Consider the following 15,738-nt stretch of genomic DNA (forward strand, 5'->3'; position numbering starts at 1 on the left):
AACGAATCGCGACCACATCCGGTTGAGACTCGTCCGCTCCTGGTATCAAAATTGGCTTCCCCGGTGGCGCCGGAAGTCCTGTAGCCGAATCAAATGCTTCACTTTTTTTTGGATATTTATTTTTCTTTTGTCGCGATTCGTTTGGATACTGGAATGGCGAAAATGACAGAGGTATCTCGTGTTTCTTTATTTTATTTGTTGAGAGAACGAAATGTATAATTGTGCAGAATGGAATTTTGTAATTTTGTATGTTTAATTGTTGAATTATTTTTAAACGATTTCGTAATATATTTTCTTTGTTTTAATAAATAAAATATTTATAGATATAATTATTCCCTCTATATTTTCTTTAGATCAATCAAGAATTTGAAATGAGATATTTTAAAATCCACTTTTCTTCATACTTCTCGAAAGATTCGGAAAAGAATCCAAGACATCCAGTTTTAGACTACTGTTTATTTAATTTCGAACATACCACAGCTCCGTATGGGTAACGGACAAACATCTCGAACCATTTTCTCACCGATTATTTCACTCAACAACTTTTAATTTTTTACTTTCGATATACTTTTTAATATGTTTAAAGATCGAAGGCGATATGTTCTATTTTAAAAAGACGATGATTCGAGAAATGGCGTGAAATGGGGTTAACTGGTTAATAAGTTCACAGAAAGTTAGCACGTGCCAGGGCGATGCTCACACGCGAAATACACGGTAGCACGCAGGTGGCGATCCCAAAATAAAATTTGAAACTCTTTGGCAATCCTAGGGCGGCTGCCTCGCTGTTCTGAGGGCAGTATGAGAATTCGATATCAGACACCGGCCCGACATGTCTTCGTCACTCTTCTACAACGTGTCTATCGTTTTTGAATCGATTCTCTGATTCCTATCTAAAAGTTGTGCCAATTGATCACGTATCGAACATGTGAATTGAACAGAAGGAAAAATTATTTACATTGATATTATTTTACAAAGAAATTTATTGGAAATTAATTAGAAAATTATGATTTTAACGAATGTTTGTGGAGCATAGAGAATGAAGTCAACCAAAATTGTAAGATTTTTTGTTATGAATACGCAATTTTGCCTGGAAATTTTTTTTTTAAATGTTTCGTAACACTTAAAATTTTGGTTTATAGTGTAAAATTATTATATTTTTAAAAAAATGAAAACTTTTAGTATTGATTTCAAGATATTTCAATAAAAAGAAAATTGTTTATGACATGTAATCCATTATGTTCTTCATATTGTACAAAGTTTCATTAAAAAGTTAAAATGTAATTAAAAAATAGGAAAGTGTTCAAATAAATAAATAAATATCTTCATAAATATCTTCAATCTAATAATGAGAAATTAATAGTAACAATAGTGTTAACGTATAATTATCTTACAGGTCTAAAATCTAGAATCCAACATTCTTTCGAATATTTTTAATCGTTCTAAAAATAAAAATATGATATCTTCAAGAGAAGAACTCTCGTGAAAGAAGGATTGTTTTCAATTTTTGTATCAAAACCAAATAAAAATACTTGCAATTAGATATACAAATCTATTCTAATAATATTCCCTTCATTTGAACCATCAAACTTACATTTGACAAAAAGAGATATCGACGAGATATAAACGAATTAATAGTTAAAGTTACATCGAATCCACCATAGTAAAATAGAATAGAAATATAATAGAAGAATATTTTTAATCCGAACAAAACTTCACAAACGCCACAACGTTTTCCATCGTTCAACCGACCGACCAACCAATCGTCTATTAAAATAAACGCCCCCAACGCCGAGGAAGTTAATTTTGGATTACCGGTTGATTTGATAGTAAATAAATCCACGATCTCCTCGAATAAACCATAGAACCATCTTCCACTGACAGAAATACAGTCCCTCATTGACTGTACCACGAAAATTTCCAACGTGATCGTTCCAATCCCAATTTCCCGATTTGATAACTCGATAATTGTTCATCCCCCTCCTCTCCCCTCAACACCATCCATCTCCACTAAAGAGAAAAACGAAAATCCCCCACTGACCCAATGAACTTGCCCAATTCCCCGTCCATTAACGATCACTCAAACGTTGCGCGGGCTTGATAGATATGTTGTCGGCAGAAGCAGCCTAATTTTAGATATCATCCCACTATCGAGGCAAGCCAATCAAGAGACAGAAGGCACAGAAAGAGGCATCTACATCATTCTATACCGGAAACTCTGTGTCACCAGAGACGCGCCCTACGATCGTCACGTCTCACCTACACCCCTTCGTTCCTACACGGCACGAGCTGAACCACGAGTTTCGTCCTCTCTCTAAAGATCAAATCAAAATAACGATATATCCTCTTCTTTCGAGGGAAAAAAATATTCGAGGCGAAACAAATATATATACATATATATACAGTTATTCGCGCGAAACTGAAACCGAAACTTTGACGAGTGGAATCGAAGCCTCGATCAAGATGGCGATCGACAGCCCGTCCCGGATGACGCATCGAATCCCTGATCATCCCTCGGGATCGAGACTCGTCGGACTCGACGCGTAACGAGCAGAAACGAAAATCAGTGTATGTGTGTTGCATTATGTGTGTATGTGCGTGTGTGTCTCTCTACCTGATCCCTCCCAACGTGGCCTCCTGGTGGCGGTCAGAGGCTGGCTCTTCGAGTAGTGGCTCTTCGTGGTGGCGTTGCCCATGATCGTTCCTCCTCTTCCTCTTCCACGTCGAGCCTCGCTCGACGATCACTCCGTTGCTGGCCACCTTTTCCACCGTTCCACGATCATCGAGCTTCGAAATATCCTCATCGATCACCGGATCTTATGGATCGATTTAGGAGGAAAGCCTCGAGGTGTATCCACGGCGAACTGTCTTCGACGATGGCTGAACCGAAGTCGAAACAGAGAAAGAGGGAGAGAGAGAGAGAGAGAGAGAAAGAGAGAGATAAATAAGGGGAGAGAGAAAGAGAGAGAGAAAGAGCGTGTTCGGCTCGATATAGCACGAGGCTCGGTGCAGTACTGGCGGACCTCTTCGTGGCCGACGACCGTGGCGACGCCAGCCTCTTTGGGCTTCCTCTTGTCGAGCTATCTTTGTCTCTCGCTCGCTTCGTCCCGCCTCGAACGGGCGCGCTTCCTAAATTTCACGAAATACACGTAGACGTGTGAAGGGGACGGTGTCTGTCCGCCCGTCTGTCGTTGATTTTGCGCCCGGGATGATTGAAATTTAACTTTGTTTTCATTGTTGTTGTTTGGGGTTATGTAAGTGATTTGGGAAGATGGCGGTCGGAATGGACCGTTGCTGACACCTCCTGCGGAATGAGAGAGTTAAAGAGGAAACGAATTTTGTCTGAAGATCGTAGTATTATTGTTGTGTGAATAAATTTCTTATTGCGTATACGTTGCAAAGCACAGTTTATTTGTTTTTGAGAGAATGAAAAGTTTATTTATCAAATCGAGTGGCGAGAATGAAGATTACAATTCGTTTCGAATTCATATTCTATTAGATTTGGAAATTAATCACCAAATGCATCATCTGATTAGAGGAGCATACGTGGGAAAGGATTTATTCAAAGAATAAATCGCTGGTTAATATCAATGGTGGCATAAAAAAAAGTGTAGAATTAATTTAGATATAATTAATGAGATATTTCAAATTGGTGTGTGTCAAATAAATTTTCAATGATGTGGCGTATCGAAATATTTCCATAAATCCAACGAACGATCCAACCGGATGTAGCAGGTCCTCGAATTTCCGGTGTAAAGACGAACGCGATCGTGATGTCATCACCGTCAGATATTTCTTCTCCCAACTGTTTGATCTCTTTGTCTCTCTCGTTTTCTCCGATACTCCCACTGGAATGTATCATATGCTTATATTTACGAAGGCACACCTTGCTTTTCACGGTATTTGGTCAACGCCGGTCACCGACCTTGCAGCTCGCGCGAGCCATCAAACAGATATGATACTTTTGCATTATGCATTAATTGCTAAACGATTTCAAATCAAGGAACAATGCGAGAATATATTCATTCCTTTTCCGTTCATAATTTTAATTATCTCGCAAAGTAACACACGAGATTATATAATTATTTCTATCATTTTTTCTACCATTTTTATCTTCTGCTTAAAATGAATCGTAATTTCAATCATTGTGCGATGTAAAATAGCATTATCGTTATTTAAAAGATTATTTTTAATTACTTCCTTTTTCTGAAACATGAAATTCTGATTATTCTTTTTTTTCTTTATGTTCTCCTTTTACAATTAGTTATAACTTTAATCATTCTGTAATGTAATATTCGCACTATCGTCGTTTAAAAGGAACAATCTTTAATTATTTTCTTTTGAAATATAAAATTCCGAATATTTTTATATTTTTTTCATTTCTTCTTTAGTCATTTCATTTCGATTATTATGTTATGTAAAATATAATTGTTATTTAATAATTGATCTTTTCTTTCTTTCTTTAGATATTTTCAAAATTTATTGGATTGATTTATAATTGATTTTTATTAAAAAATTTGAGAAAATATTTAAGAAGAAGAAAGGTTAAAATTGATGTATAGGAATATCGATATATTACGATATATAGTTAAGTATCGATGTACATGCTTCTCTCTATAATGTCGAAAGAATTTGAGGTTTCGTACTGGATATGGGAATAAGCCTTGATCGTCCTTCGTGGTCATCTTGTATGCCTCGAAGTAGGTATCGAGAGGCCATGTGGTATCTCGTACCTATAAACAAAGATGATATAAAATAAAACAAAATTAATTTCTTCAAGTTAAAAAATCGTTGAAATCAATATTAAAGAAAATTGATTTGTCCTTGTGCTCAATTCACAAATTGATAAAATTTCAATCAGGCGTGACTTGAATATACTCGTTTTATTAAAGATCACGATTATTTTAATTTTATGATAAATCACAATTTTTCTTCTTGTCACAATAATTATAACTCGAAAATTAATTTATTTTTATTTGATTTTTTGATTACTATTTTAATCATATAATATATTTAATTAATAAGTAATAAGATATTGATTTATTTCTCTAATTGATTTAACTATTTAATTAATATTTTTACGGATGTAATAATTAATTATTAATAAATAGTAAATGTTGATTTATTTTGTTTTCTGATTTTAAATTTCATTAAATACACAATAGATTTGGAGATTTTGTCTGGAAGTGGAAATATTTTAGTAACGTGACCTTAGTAGGAGAGGTTAATCGCGTCTATAAATCACGCTGCGAAGAAATATTCTTCTCCACGACTGTGAGAAACATATCGTCACTTGGATAGTGGTGATTTCATCGCTTACGATCTTCTCTTTTTGCGAACGTCATGGTCTCCATCTTCCTTTGACTTCTCGAGTTTCGATAGAGAAGGAAGTAGACAAAATTTTTAGAAATTTATAATTTCAATTGTAATAACGATTAAAATGAATATAAAATAATTTGTCATTTAATGTTTTTACGGATATAAAATTTAGAAAGGGAAAATGTTGTAAGAGATACAAGTTTTGTTACAAAAATAAAATTCAGGCTTTCAATAAAAAAAAATTATGTGGAATTCGCGACAATCTTTGATTTTATCAATATTTAAATTTGGTATAATTTTTAAATAATATTCAATTTTTAATTCTTAATTTCAAGTACATATCGATAGATTATGCAAATATTGTATTAATTCAGGAACGTAAAATAAACCAAAATATTATTCTTTATATATTTATAAAGAAAAAATGGGATTTTTATACGAAAATAAAGAAAAATCAAATCAACTTTTTGTTGCGTATAAAAACTCAAATTTCAATAAAAAAAATGGACATAAATTATTCGTATAATAAGCCATCAATATGATTGCTATGTTGAAATGAATTTTTAATGTTTTTTTTTCTAAAGTTATAAAATATTCAAATTTTAGTATTCCATCTTTTTCTCATAATAAATATTTTCAAACTTGTATATTCAAAACACGAAGAGATTAAAATTCTCTTTGAAAAAAAAAAAGATTGCTTCTTGTACAATCCATTATATTCAAATAATTCAGCGAAATATTCCACTAAACCATTAAACCAAATCAAATAAATGAAAACATCTCCAAATCTCGGTCATTTCAGAACTTTTCCAAGCTATACATCTAATTTAAAATCTGATCGTATAACCAATAAAACTGACAAAGAACTAGTCATTATTTCCTCTTCCAACTAGTATTCTATCATTTTCTCGTAAAAATACCGAATGCTTTCACTCCTTTAAAAAAATTTTGATAAAGATCGTTCCATTATATCATACACACACACACATATTCTAATATCAAACCAAATCAAACAAAAACCTCTCAGTTCCTCAAAGAAACTTCTTTTCTAAAAAAAATAAAATAGAAAAAATATAACACTTGGAATACCACATTCGCGAATACCACAGCGTCAAACCAAATCAAACGAAACCAACCAAACCTCCAAACCACGTTCAACCTTCAGAAATTCCCTACCGTCCACTCCCATTCAACCACACGCCTAATTCCGAAACCCGATCCCGTGCGTCCAATAAAATTTACAAAGGATTAGCCATTTTTTCCTGTTTCACCGGGCATTTTCGCGGCCCGCTCCACGCTCCGTGGAATACAAAAGAGGACGAGGCGCGCGGAGAAAGAGGTCGTCGAGGCGGGAAAAAGAGACGGAAGAGCACGAGGAAGAGAAAGGAGAAGGGGAAGACGGTTAATCGGTGCCAGAGTACCGTTGTACCTGAATGGAGCAGCGAGATGGCTTTCGGTTTCCCTGCAGCCTCCGTCGCAGCTGCAGCTCCGCTCTCTTCGACCAGCGACTTCAACCGGAACACGTGACTGCCGCGCGTGTTCATACACGCGAAAGCGCGCCACAGTTTTTCCACTCCCCGAATCGGGCGAAGGAATCGCATTTCCGCCTCCGTTTTTCGATCGAGGGTTGGCAACCACGTGCACCTGCACCAACCGGGGACAACAGCTGCTGCCGCGTTTGTGGCCGACTCGTCACTTGCCTTGTAAAGACCTTGTCCGTAAGTCACGACCGTGCATCGCCGTCTATCTTGGTCGAAAATTGGAAATATTCGTTCCTATGTGGCATTCAGCATCAGGCGTTTGAAGGCGTTTCTCCAAGTTCGAAGGATGGATGAAATAATCTCGAGGTGTTTGTGAGTGAGTTTTTGAATTTTGAAAGGTGAAGGATAAAAGTGGGTGCGAGGACAAAAGTGAAGGACTTGTGGATCGCGGTTTCGTAAGGTGATACGACGTGGCCGGTTTTGAAATGGTTTCGAGACAAACGTTTGTCGTTTCTCACCGGCAATCGGTGCTTTGATACCCGCGCTTTTATCGTTCAACTTCGTCACCGCATATTTCAGACTCGATTTCAATCTATTTTCTTACTTCCTTTTCTTTCTTCTTCTTTTTTTTTTTTCAATTGAAGATTCGATAAACTGTTAATAATGTAAGTCTGGAGGATCTGTTGGTCAAGGTTTTGGAGGGAAGGAGAACCACGAGCCACGTTCCAACTTTCACTGTGCTCTATGCTTCTTCGAGCATGCAAATTACTCGAGACGCACTATTCGAAACGCACTATTAATCCGAGGGAGGAGGGGAGGGTGGAGGAGGGGGAGCAACAAAATGTCTCCCCGACAGGCGAGATAAATCAGGATCGTGTTACTGTGAATGTGCCGCGGTATGCAAAACCACGAGGTGCTGCCTTTTTTTTTTTTTTTTTTTTTTTTTTTTTTTTTTTTTTTCTTTTTTTTTACGCAGTCAACGAACCTGATCGCGCGTAACACAATTCCGCCGATCGTTTGTGAAATCGATCGTTCACCCGGCCGATACATCTCGCGTTACGTGCTACACGATGCTCTACTTTCCATAAATCACGAGAATCCTTGATACACAATTGTTACACTCGTGCGCAAGTTTATCTTCAAAAAGAAAAAGAGAAAAAAGTATTCGTCTCGTTCGATTCGATCGATTATTTTCGAAGTATCTTCTGTGTTTGAACGCAAATTAATGGAATTTAATTATGGAATTAATAATAAATAATGGAATTAATTTGGACGATATATTTTTGAAATAGAGGGATGCAAACATATGATGCAACAAAAAGGATATACATTGGACGATGATTAGTTTTCACGAATTAAAAAGATATCCTTGATGTCAGTTTTATTTTAATATTTTTGAGCCTAATCGTTGGAACGAGATATTATTTCCTCGATGTAAATTTAATTAATCGAAAATTGAACGATGAAGTAAGAGATTCAGCCATGCCCACGAAGAATCTGGAGGTAGTGGATATTTTAGAAGCCCTCGAATCGAAGCTCGCGTACATTCCAGGAGGACGTGACAGGGAAGGAAGACCTTTGATGGTGGTCAATGTTCCCTCAGAACTTCAACCGACCACGAAACCAAGGTTGGAAGTATTGATCGCCTATTTTTTGTCCATTTTTAGGTAACTATATTTTTTTTTTTTTTTGGAGTTGATATGAATATTTATCAGTTTATTATAATGTATCAAGTCTAAAAGTCTTAATCTAATGTCTTTACATTAAATCTTTATATAAGTTTGATTTATAAAATTTTGCAATATTTGCATTTTTTTGTAAAATACGAATGGAATAGTTATGATTTATTCTAATGGTGTATCGCTATCAGCATCGATTGATAAAAAAGTAATAAACTTGAGACCAAAAGATTATTTTTCACTTTGCAAAGAGATACAAAATATTTTATTTATTCCATGAAATCAAAAAAAAATCCATTACTTTAACCTAACTTTATTCTCATCCATTAAATCAATCCATTCGACATCATTTGATATTCAAATATCGTATTGAATTCGAATGTTAAAAGAACAAAACTCGTATGATTTCTTTTTACATAAATAATGAAACAGTCACACAGAAATTAACTTCTGACCTAACACATATCGATACATTTATTACGATTCTAATATAAAAAATAATTGATACGTGTAACGATTAATTAAAATCAAATTTAAATATTTACTGTCAGATGACGTTCTGCATAATTGGAATGCAAATGACTTGTGTTTTCATGGTATAGCGAGGAGACGAAGAAGAATGGATTGGTCTTGATAGTGGACGCGAGAAAGGGTGCATGGAGGGTGGCAAGATCTTGCATCAGGTTGTCTACTGTACTTCTGGGAGCTTCTGCGGCATCCGTCATCGTGGTGCGCCCTGATGGCTTCTGGGACAAGAGGGTGGACAGTTGCACGAAATCGCACAAGGAAGGAGAGGTTCGTTATCTACAAAAATAGAATAAGAATATAAATGGAATTACATCGAAATTTTACAATATTATTTATTTTTATTTTCAAAGTCGAATCTCTAAAACTATTTTACGAATATACTAAATTTTATATATATATTTATCATATCATTAGACAATTTGTAATTGATAAAATTATTTTTCGGAATTTTTGATTTTTATTATTCAATTTATCGATAAATTTTGTAGTTTGTAAGTGAAGTTTATTTCAATCTTTAATATATATATATTAAATATTTTTCGATGAAAAATTCAATTCAAGTGCTCAAGTTACTTTTGAGATAACTAAGCTAGTGGTTCTTGATTGGTATTCCTTGGAACATTAGCATTCCGCGAACTTGTCACAATACTAGAGTAAACGTAACTTGTTACAAGTGTTCCACGAAATTACGAAAGCGGCGTATTAGCTAGGATATTACTACGATTCTTACCAAAAGGAATATTCGTGCATATTTCTCATACATATTTTCATTCATAATTTTACGATCGGATTATGATTTTCGATGCATTATCGAAACGTATCCTTATTTATTTCCATTACATAACACTTGAATTACAATTATTTTACGCATAATTTACACTCAAATATATTCTTAAATTATCATACGAATATATATATAAATTAGCATAAGAAGAAAAAAATATCTGATCCATTCATGGTTGTTCAAATAATATATGCAAAACAGAAAAAGAAAACATATTTCCATAAATCACGTAAATCACGTAATCCGCATAAAAAACATCCAGAATCCATTTACGATCCATTTACCTGATGTTCGCATAAATTTCTTCGTAATCCAAAATGTTGAGAAGCCACTATCATAAATCGTGCCACGAGAAATCGCACGACATTACACGCGTATTATCTGAATCGAGATATGAAGTTACCATTCAAACACCATCACCGATGAAATGGAACGTTTCTAATTTTATTTACATAATTTTTCTATCGAATCGTATATACATCCATCTAGGATAAACTAGTTTTCTCTTCTTTTAACCATAGTTCTCTGCCATTTAATCAATTCTCGACAAGAGTCGCTTGACCGATTCGAGGCACGTGTTCACGCTCGATTATCGCGTGAAATATTCACGCTTACTTGTCAAAATCGTTCCGTGTGACGAAAATGTACATATATTCGCGATGGGTTTAATTGCAAGCATGCTCGTGAACATATATATATATACATATACGTGACGTGAATTAATTAGTTGTTGTTTCAGCCGACGTACCTCACCCTGACGAGGCTCCAGCTCCACGTCGACTTTGCACAGCTGCCGTACGAGCTGGGTGGCAACAAACTTTACGATCACGTGGATTGGATCCAGAAGCGCGTGGTAATCTTCTCATCGATTTATAATTCACGCTCAAACGAACCATTGTATCGGGAATAATCGTTTCCATGTGGAAAGTTTATGGGGGATTCGGTGTGTAAACTCATGATGGTTTATTTGTTACAATTTTTTTTTAGAAGATCTATCGATTATAGTTGTATATCAAGTATTAAGTGTATACTGTAGTAAAAGATATATATAATAAGGATGATATTAGTAGTATTAATTATTAAAAATTATTAGATGAATAATTGTAATGTAATAAGTAATGTAATAGCAATAATAATATTATGAAATGAAAGTATGTAAGTCTAGTAGAATATTTGATTTGGAGGATGTAGGAATGGATATAGATTTTCTGTGATAGAAATTGGTTACATAGCTCATTTATTTTCCTTTCTATGAGATGTAAGATAATATAGCAATAATTATATTATGAAATGAAAGTATGCAAGTCTAGTAGAATATTTGATTTGGGGGATGTAGGAATGGATATAGATTTTCTGTGATAAAAATTGATTACATAGCTCATTTATTTTTCTTCTTATGAGATGTAAGATAATATAGCAATAATAATATTATGAAATGAAAGTATGTAAATCTAGTAGAATATTAAATTTAGAATATTTGATTTGGGGGATGAATGAGGTAGAAATAGATATAGATTTTTTGTGATAGAAATTGGTTACATAGCTCATTTATTTTCCTTTTTATGAGATGTAAGATAATATAGCAATAATAATATTATGAAATGAAAGTATGTAAATCTAGTAGAATATTAAATTTAGAATATTTGATTTGGGGGATGAATGAGGTAGAAATAGATATAGATTTTTTGTGATAGAAATTGGTTACATAGCTCATTTATTTTCCTTTTTATGAGATGTAAGATAATATAGCAATAATAATATTATGAAATGAAAGTATGTAAATCTAGTAGAATATTAAATTTAGAATATTTGATTTGGGGGATGAATGGAGTAGAAATGGATATAGATTTTCTGTAATAGAAATTGATTACATAGCTCATTTATTTTCCTTTCTATGAGATGTAAGATAATATAGCAATTATGATATTATGAAATGAAAATATGTAAGTCTAGTAGAATATTAAATTTTATTATAGTTTGATGTAGTTTAGCCGAATATGATTATAGAAATTGGTTATGGTTTAATTAATTAATTAATCGGTATACAATTACTTTTTGCAACTATTGTATTAATAAGTTTCTTGTGAAGAAACGGAAGTTCTATATCGCTTTCACTATTTTCCTTTTCTATCACACGTTTTCTTATGCCGATTTCACAGAAAGTGGAGGATTATACCAAGGATGCATCCGATCTCATCACTAAAATGGCAGATCTACACCGAAGATTGATCAGTTTGGATGGGTTTCGAATGTCAGAGTCGGACGACGATTTGGAATCTTATTGGGGGATGAGCAACGAATTAACAGCTCATGCACGACACATTCTTCAATCAGGTGAGTTAAGATTACGCACAGTGTGATAATATAAAGTAATAAATAATGGAAATGATTTACATAATGAATTATTCAAACGAGGAAAGAACGTTGAATCGAAAATTATAGATATATAATTTAATTTAATCAATTAATTGCAAGATTAAACTTTTAGATTTTTTTCAATTTTCTTTTAATTATAATTATCAGTGACTTTTTATATTTTGTAATATAAAAAACTTTCAACATAGATAATTCAAAAAAAAGAAATATTCATTCTATATTTTCTTAAAATTTCCTTTGATATATTTAAACACAATATTTCTATAAAATGTACTAATAAATAAATTTATGTTTGCACATATAACAATTATATATATACATAGAGAATATTAATTCGACATTTTTAGAAGATTAATTCTAGGAGTTAAATCAAGTACAAAAATATTATCGGTTGAAGTTTATTTATTAAATCACAAACACTTCAAATACAGATGAAACAGAAAATGTGCAAGATACAGAAACTTATCACAAAAATTCTTTAGAAGAAATATTAATCGACAGTTCTGATCAATCACGAATCCAAATAATTCCATTTATCCATTATCGTCGTTCGATTATCGATCAAAAAATCCCATTCACTGCCAGTCACTCAAAGGTTGAGTCGTGTCATCGTTATCGATCGCTCGAACGTCTATTTCCTACGATACAATCAACAAGTTGTGCAGAAGGATCGACACTCGGATATGGATAGATTGGCCGGAAAAATTGAAAAACCGGCTTAACCGGATGTTAGACAGGATTTCTTTGGAATCGAGTCGCGTGCTCGATGAATCGCACAAGAGTGTAAAAACACTGACAATGCCGAGCTCGTGTCGTATACGTTTTTATCTCTTACTTCTTTGTCGTTTTTTCTGGCATAGGATACCGCTACGAGATATGAATCTTATTAAAGGGACGTATCTCTTTTTCGTAATTCGATTATTGGCAGAGATTTTTATGGTGGAACTTATATAGAAGAAATAAATAATTGTTTTCCATGTTGTGTATATTATTATATTATATCATTGATATAATATTTTTGGTATATTTTTAGATGAATCAAGAGGAATAAGTATAATAATTAATAATTGCAAAAATAAAAGAAACTTCACAGAGTTCATAAAAATTCATAAAAATCAATCATTTTGAGGAATTTGGATTTTAATATTTTAATATAGTGAATTATATAATATTAATAGTAGTAGAAAGTTTCATAGAATCTTATTGTACTTATTTTTATATCCAAACGAATAATACAAATGATACAAGTAATCTTATATTATATTATTTATGCATAAAGTTGAACAATTTTAATTTATAGGATAATAATTGGAAAGAGAATTTCATTCTTTTTAAATTATTTGAAAATTAAAAAGTTTGAAATATTTTAAAGTTTCTATCTAATTTTGGTATTGGAATAATTTCTTAAAAATGATTGCTTTCAATTCTAGCAAATAAATTTATTTATAAAAAGATCAAACAATGCAGACTTTATAATCATCACACATTTTTTAACAATTTAATTTCTATTTTAAATTAATCGAAGAAATTTTTTTGATAGCATTTTTTCAGATAGGAAATTAAAATCGTGCGTATTATGATTTTAGGAAGAAATTTAGTCGGTTCGATGGCCAGAGAATCTTCGAAAGATACATTGGACAGTATAAAAAGAATTCACGAGCTTATCGATTCCATCGAACTGAAGAAGGTATCGTTTTCGAAACAACGAGGAAATGGAGAGCAAAAGGAAAAGAAGAAAAGGAAAAGAACAAAGAGGATTAAATAACGTTTGTATTTTTTAGTTGGACATCGAAAATTCTTGGTCAGAAATGGAGAAGAATTTGGATACGGCCAGGGTGATCGGTGATCTCGAGAAAGGTGTGTCACGTGTTACAGATTGGATCTTGGGACCAGCTGACGCCATGTTGAACTCTTGTTGCCAGGTTGGATTTGACGTCTCTTCCTCGGAAGAACTTCGCAGACGTCACGAGGAACTCGAATTAGAATGCAGGGTAAATGCGAACGAGTCGATATATAAAAAATATAAAAAATAATTGATCATTCAAATTATTCGGAATCTCTATTATCCAAACTAAAGCAAGAGATGACTTCGAATTATAGAATTTTTCGAATATATATACAAATACTTTTGAACCAAAATTTAATAATTTTGTTCAATATTCATTCTAGTTTTCAGTTTCAAATTTTCTTACCTATCAATTAAATGATTTTTATTAATCATTTTATTAAATTAATTATGATTGTTATATTATATATTTTATTTATGTTTTTCCTGTTTGTATTTCTCATTCAACTTTCTAATCATTTCAATTGTTTTTAAATATGTAGAAATAAAATTTGAATTATTATTTATTTCTTCTTCCTTCTTTTTTTATGCATCTTTATCTTACACATTTAATATTTATTTATATTTTTAATATTCGTTATATTAATATATATAATTTCGTTATCTCAAATCAAATTCATGAATTGAATTAATTAATTCTGTTACATTTTCAATTATAATTATTCGCTGATAAATTTCTAATGTATATGAAAAAAAACCTTGTAAATATTTGCAATTTTTTAATCACAATATATTAAACTTTTCTGTGAAAGAAGATTCGAAGATTTTAAAAAATTTTTCGATTGAAACGAGGAAGAAAACATTAATTTCAATTTTTAGGAAACTTATGGACGATACGCGGAACTGCTTCACAAGATCGACAGTTTACCAAGCACGCGTTTATCCGAGGATTTAAAATCTCAGAGAGATTTCATGGATTTCGTGTGCAGAAGTTTTGCAAACAGGCTCGAGAGACGGCGAAACGTGTTAATCACTTCGCAAAGATTTTTCAGGCTAGTTTCCGAGGTATTATCGCTATTAGGCAACGAAGAGTCGAATTTACGAACGAACGATCTCTTGTTATTCGTTATTTACAGTACTTTGACAAAACGAGCGAGGTCTTCGATAAATTAGTGATGGGCAACAGAACTCACGATTTTTCACAAGCTGGAGCCAATCTTTTGAAATTGCAACAAAGCCAAGGAATCTTGGGTAAATAATTTTTGTTGTGCATAATTTATTATATTATATTTTTTAAAAAATTCATTTCTGTCTAATTTCCCAAAAGAAATCGTTTTCTCTTTCGTTTTTTGCTTTATAATGAAAATAAAAGAATTTAAAAATTTGAAAATGATTTGTAAATTTTCCAATTATCGAAGGAAAATAATATTTCTTTTTTTTTTTCATTTTTGCTCGAAAAAAGTGGAAGTAAAATATTAAAAATTTAGAAATATTGGATATATACTTTACATTCAAAATCATTGAATAATGAAAATAATGAAAATAAAAGAATTTGAAAATGACTTGTAAATTTTCCAATTATCGAAGGAAAATAATATTTCTTTTTTTTTTCATTTTTGCTCGAAAAAAGTGGAAGTAAAATATTGAAAAATTTAGAAATATTGGATATATACTTTATGTTGAAAATCATTGAATAATGAAAATAATGAAAATAAAAGAATTTAGAAATTTGAAAATGACTTGTAAATTTTCCAATTATCGAAGGAAAATAATATTTCTTTTTTTTTT

At 32.4% G+C, this 15,738-nt stretch overlaps 3 protein-coding genes across 3 annotated transcripts in view; 1 reads left to right on the top strand and 2 right to left on the bottom strand.

Annotated features, from left to right (window-relative positions):
- LOC102675238 (titin homolog) overlaps positions 1–2,974 on the bottom strand; it is an 83,252-nt gene extending 80,278 nt beyond the window's left edge. Inside the window, exons 1-2 of the mRNA XM_031512105.1 lie at positions 2,612–2,974; positions 1–78 (exon numbers count right to left, since the gene is read on the bottom strand). Coding sequence (XP_031367965.1) covers positions 1–78; positions 2,612–2,693 — 160 coding nt within the window. The 5' untranslated portion in view covers positions 2,694–2,974. The remainder of the gene's footprint in view (positions 79–2,611) is intronic.
- A 1,549-nt stretch (positions 2,975–4,523) lies between these two features.
- Positions 4,524–7,005, bottom strand: LOC116186027 (the record flags this gene model as incomplete). The annotated part of the gene is made up of 2 exons (XM_031512086.1): positions 4,524–4,730; positions 6,746–7,005. Coding segments are annotated over 2 exons (312 nt in total), but the record flags the coding sequence as incomplete, so codon positions are not given.
- Positions 7,006–8,199: 1,194 nt separating this feature from the next.
- LOC102675378 (titin) overlaps positions 8,200–15,738 on the top strand; it is a 166,665-nt gene continuing 159,126 nt past the window's right edge. Inside the window, exons 1-8 of the mRNA XM_031512095.1 lie at positions 8,200–8,464; positions 9,079–9,271; positions 10,528–10,641; positions 11,948–12,122; positions 13,751–13,851; positions 13,946–14,155; positions 14,830–15,015; positions 15,087–15,201. Of these exons, the coding sequence (XP_031367955.1) occupies positions 8,280–8,464; positions 9,079–9,271; positions 10,528–10,641; positions 11,948–12,122; positions 13,751–13,851; positions 13,946–14,155; positions 14,830–15,015; positions 15,087–15,201 (1,279 nt within the window). The 5' untranslated portion in view covers positions 8,200–8,279. The remainder of the gene's footprint in view (positions 8,465–9,078; positions 9,272–10,527; positions 10,642–11,947; positions 12,123–13,750; positions 13,852–13,945; positions 14,156–14,829; positions 15,016–15,086; positions 15,202–15,738) is intronic.

Source organism: Apis dorsata, unplaced genomic scaffold (assembly GCF_000469605.1).
Source record: "Apis dorsata unplaced genomic scaffold, Apis dorsata 1.3 scaffold_383, whole genome shotgun sequence".
In the NCBI taxonomy this organism is placed as follows: domain Eukaryota; kingdom Metazoa; phylum Arthropoda; class Insecta; order Hymenoptera; family Apidae; genus Apis; species Apis dorsata.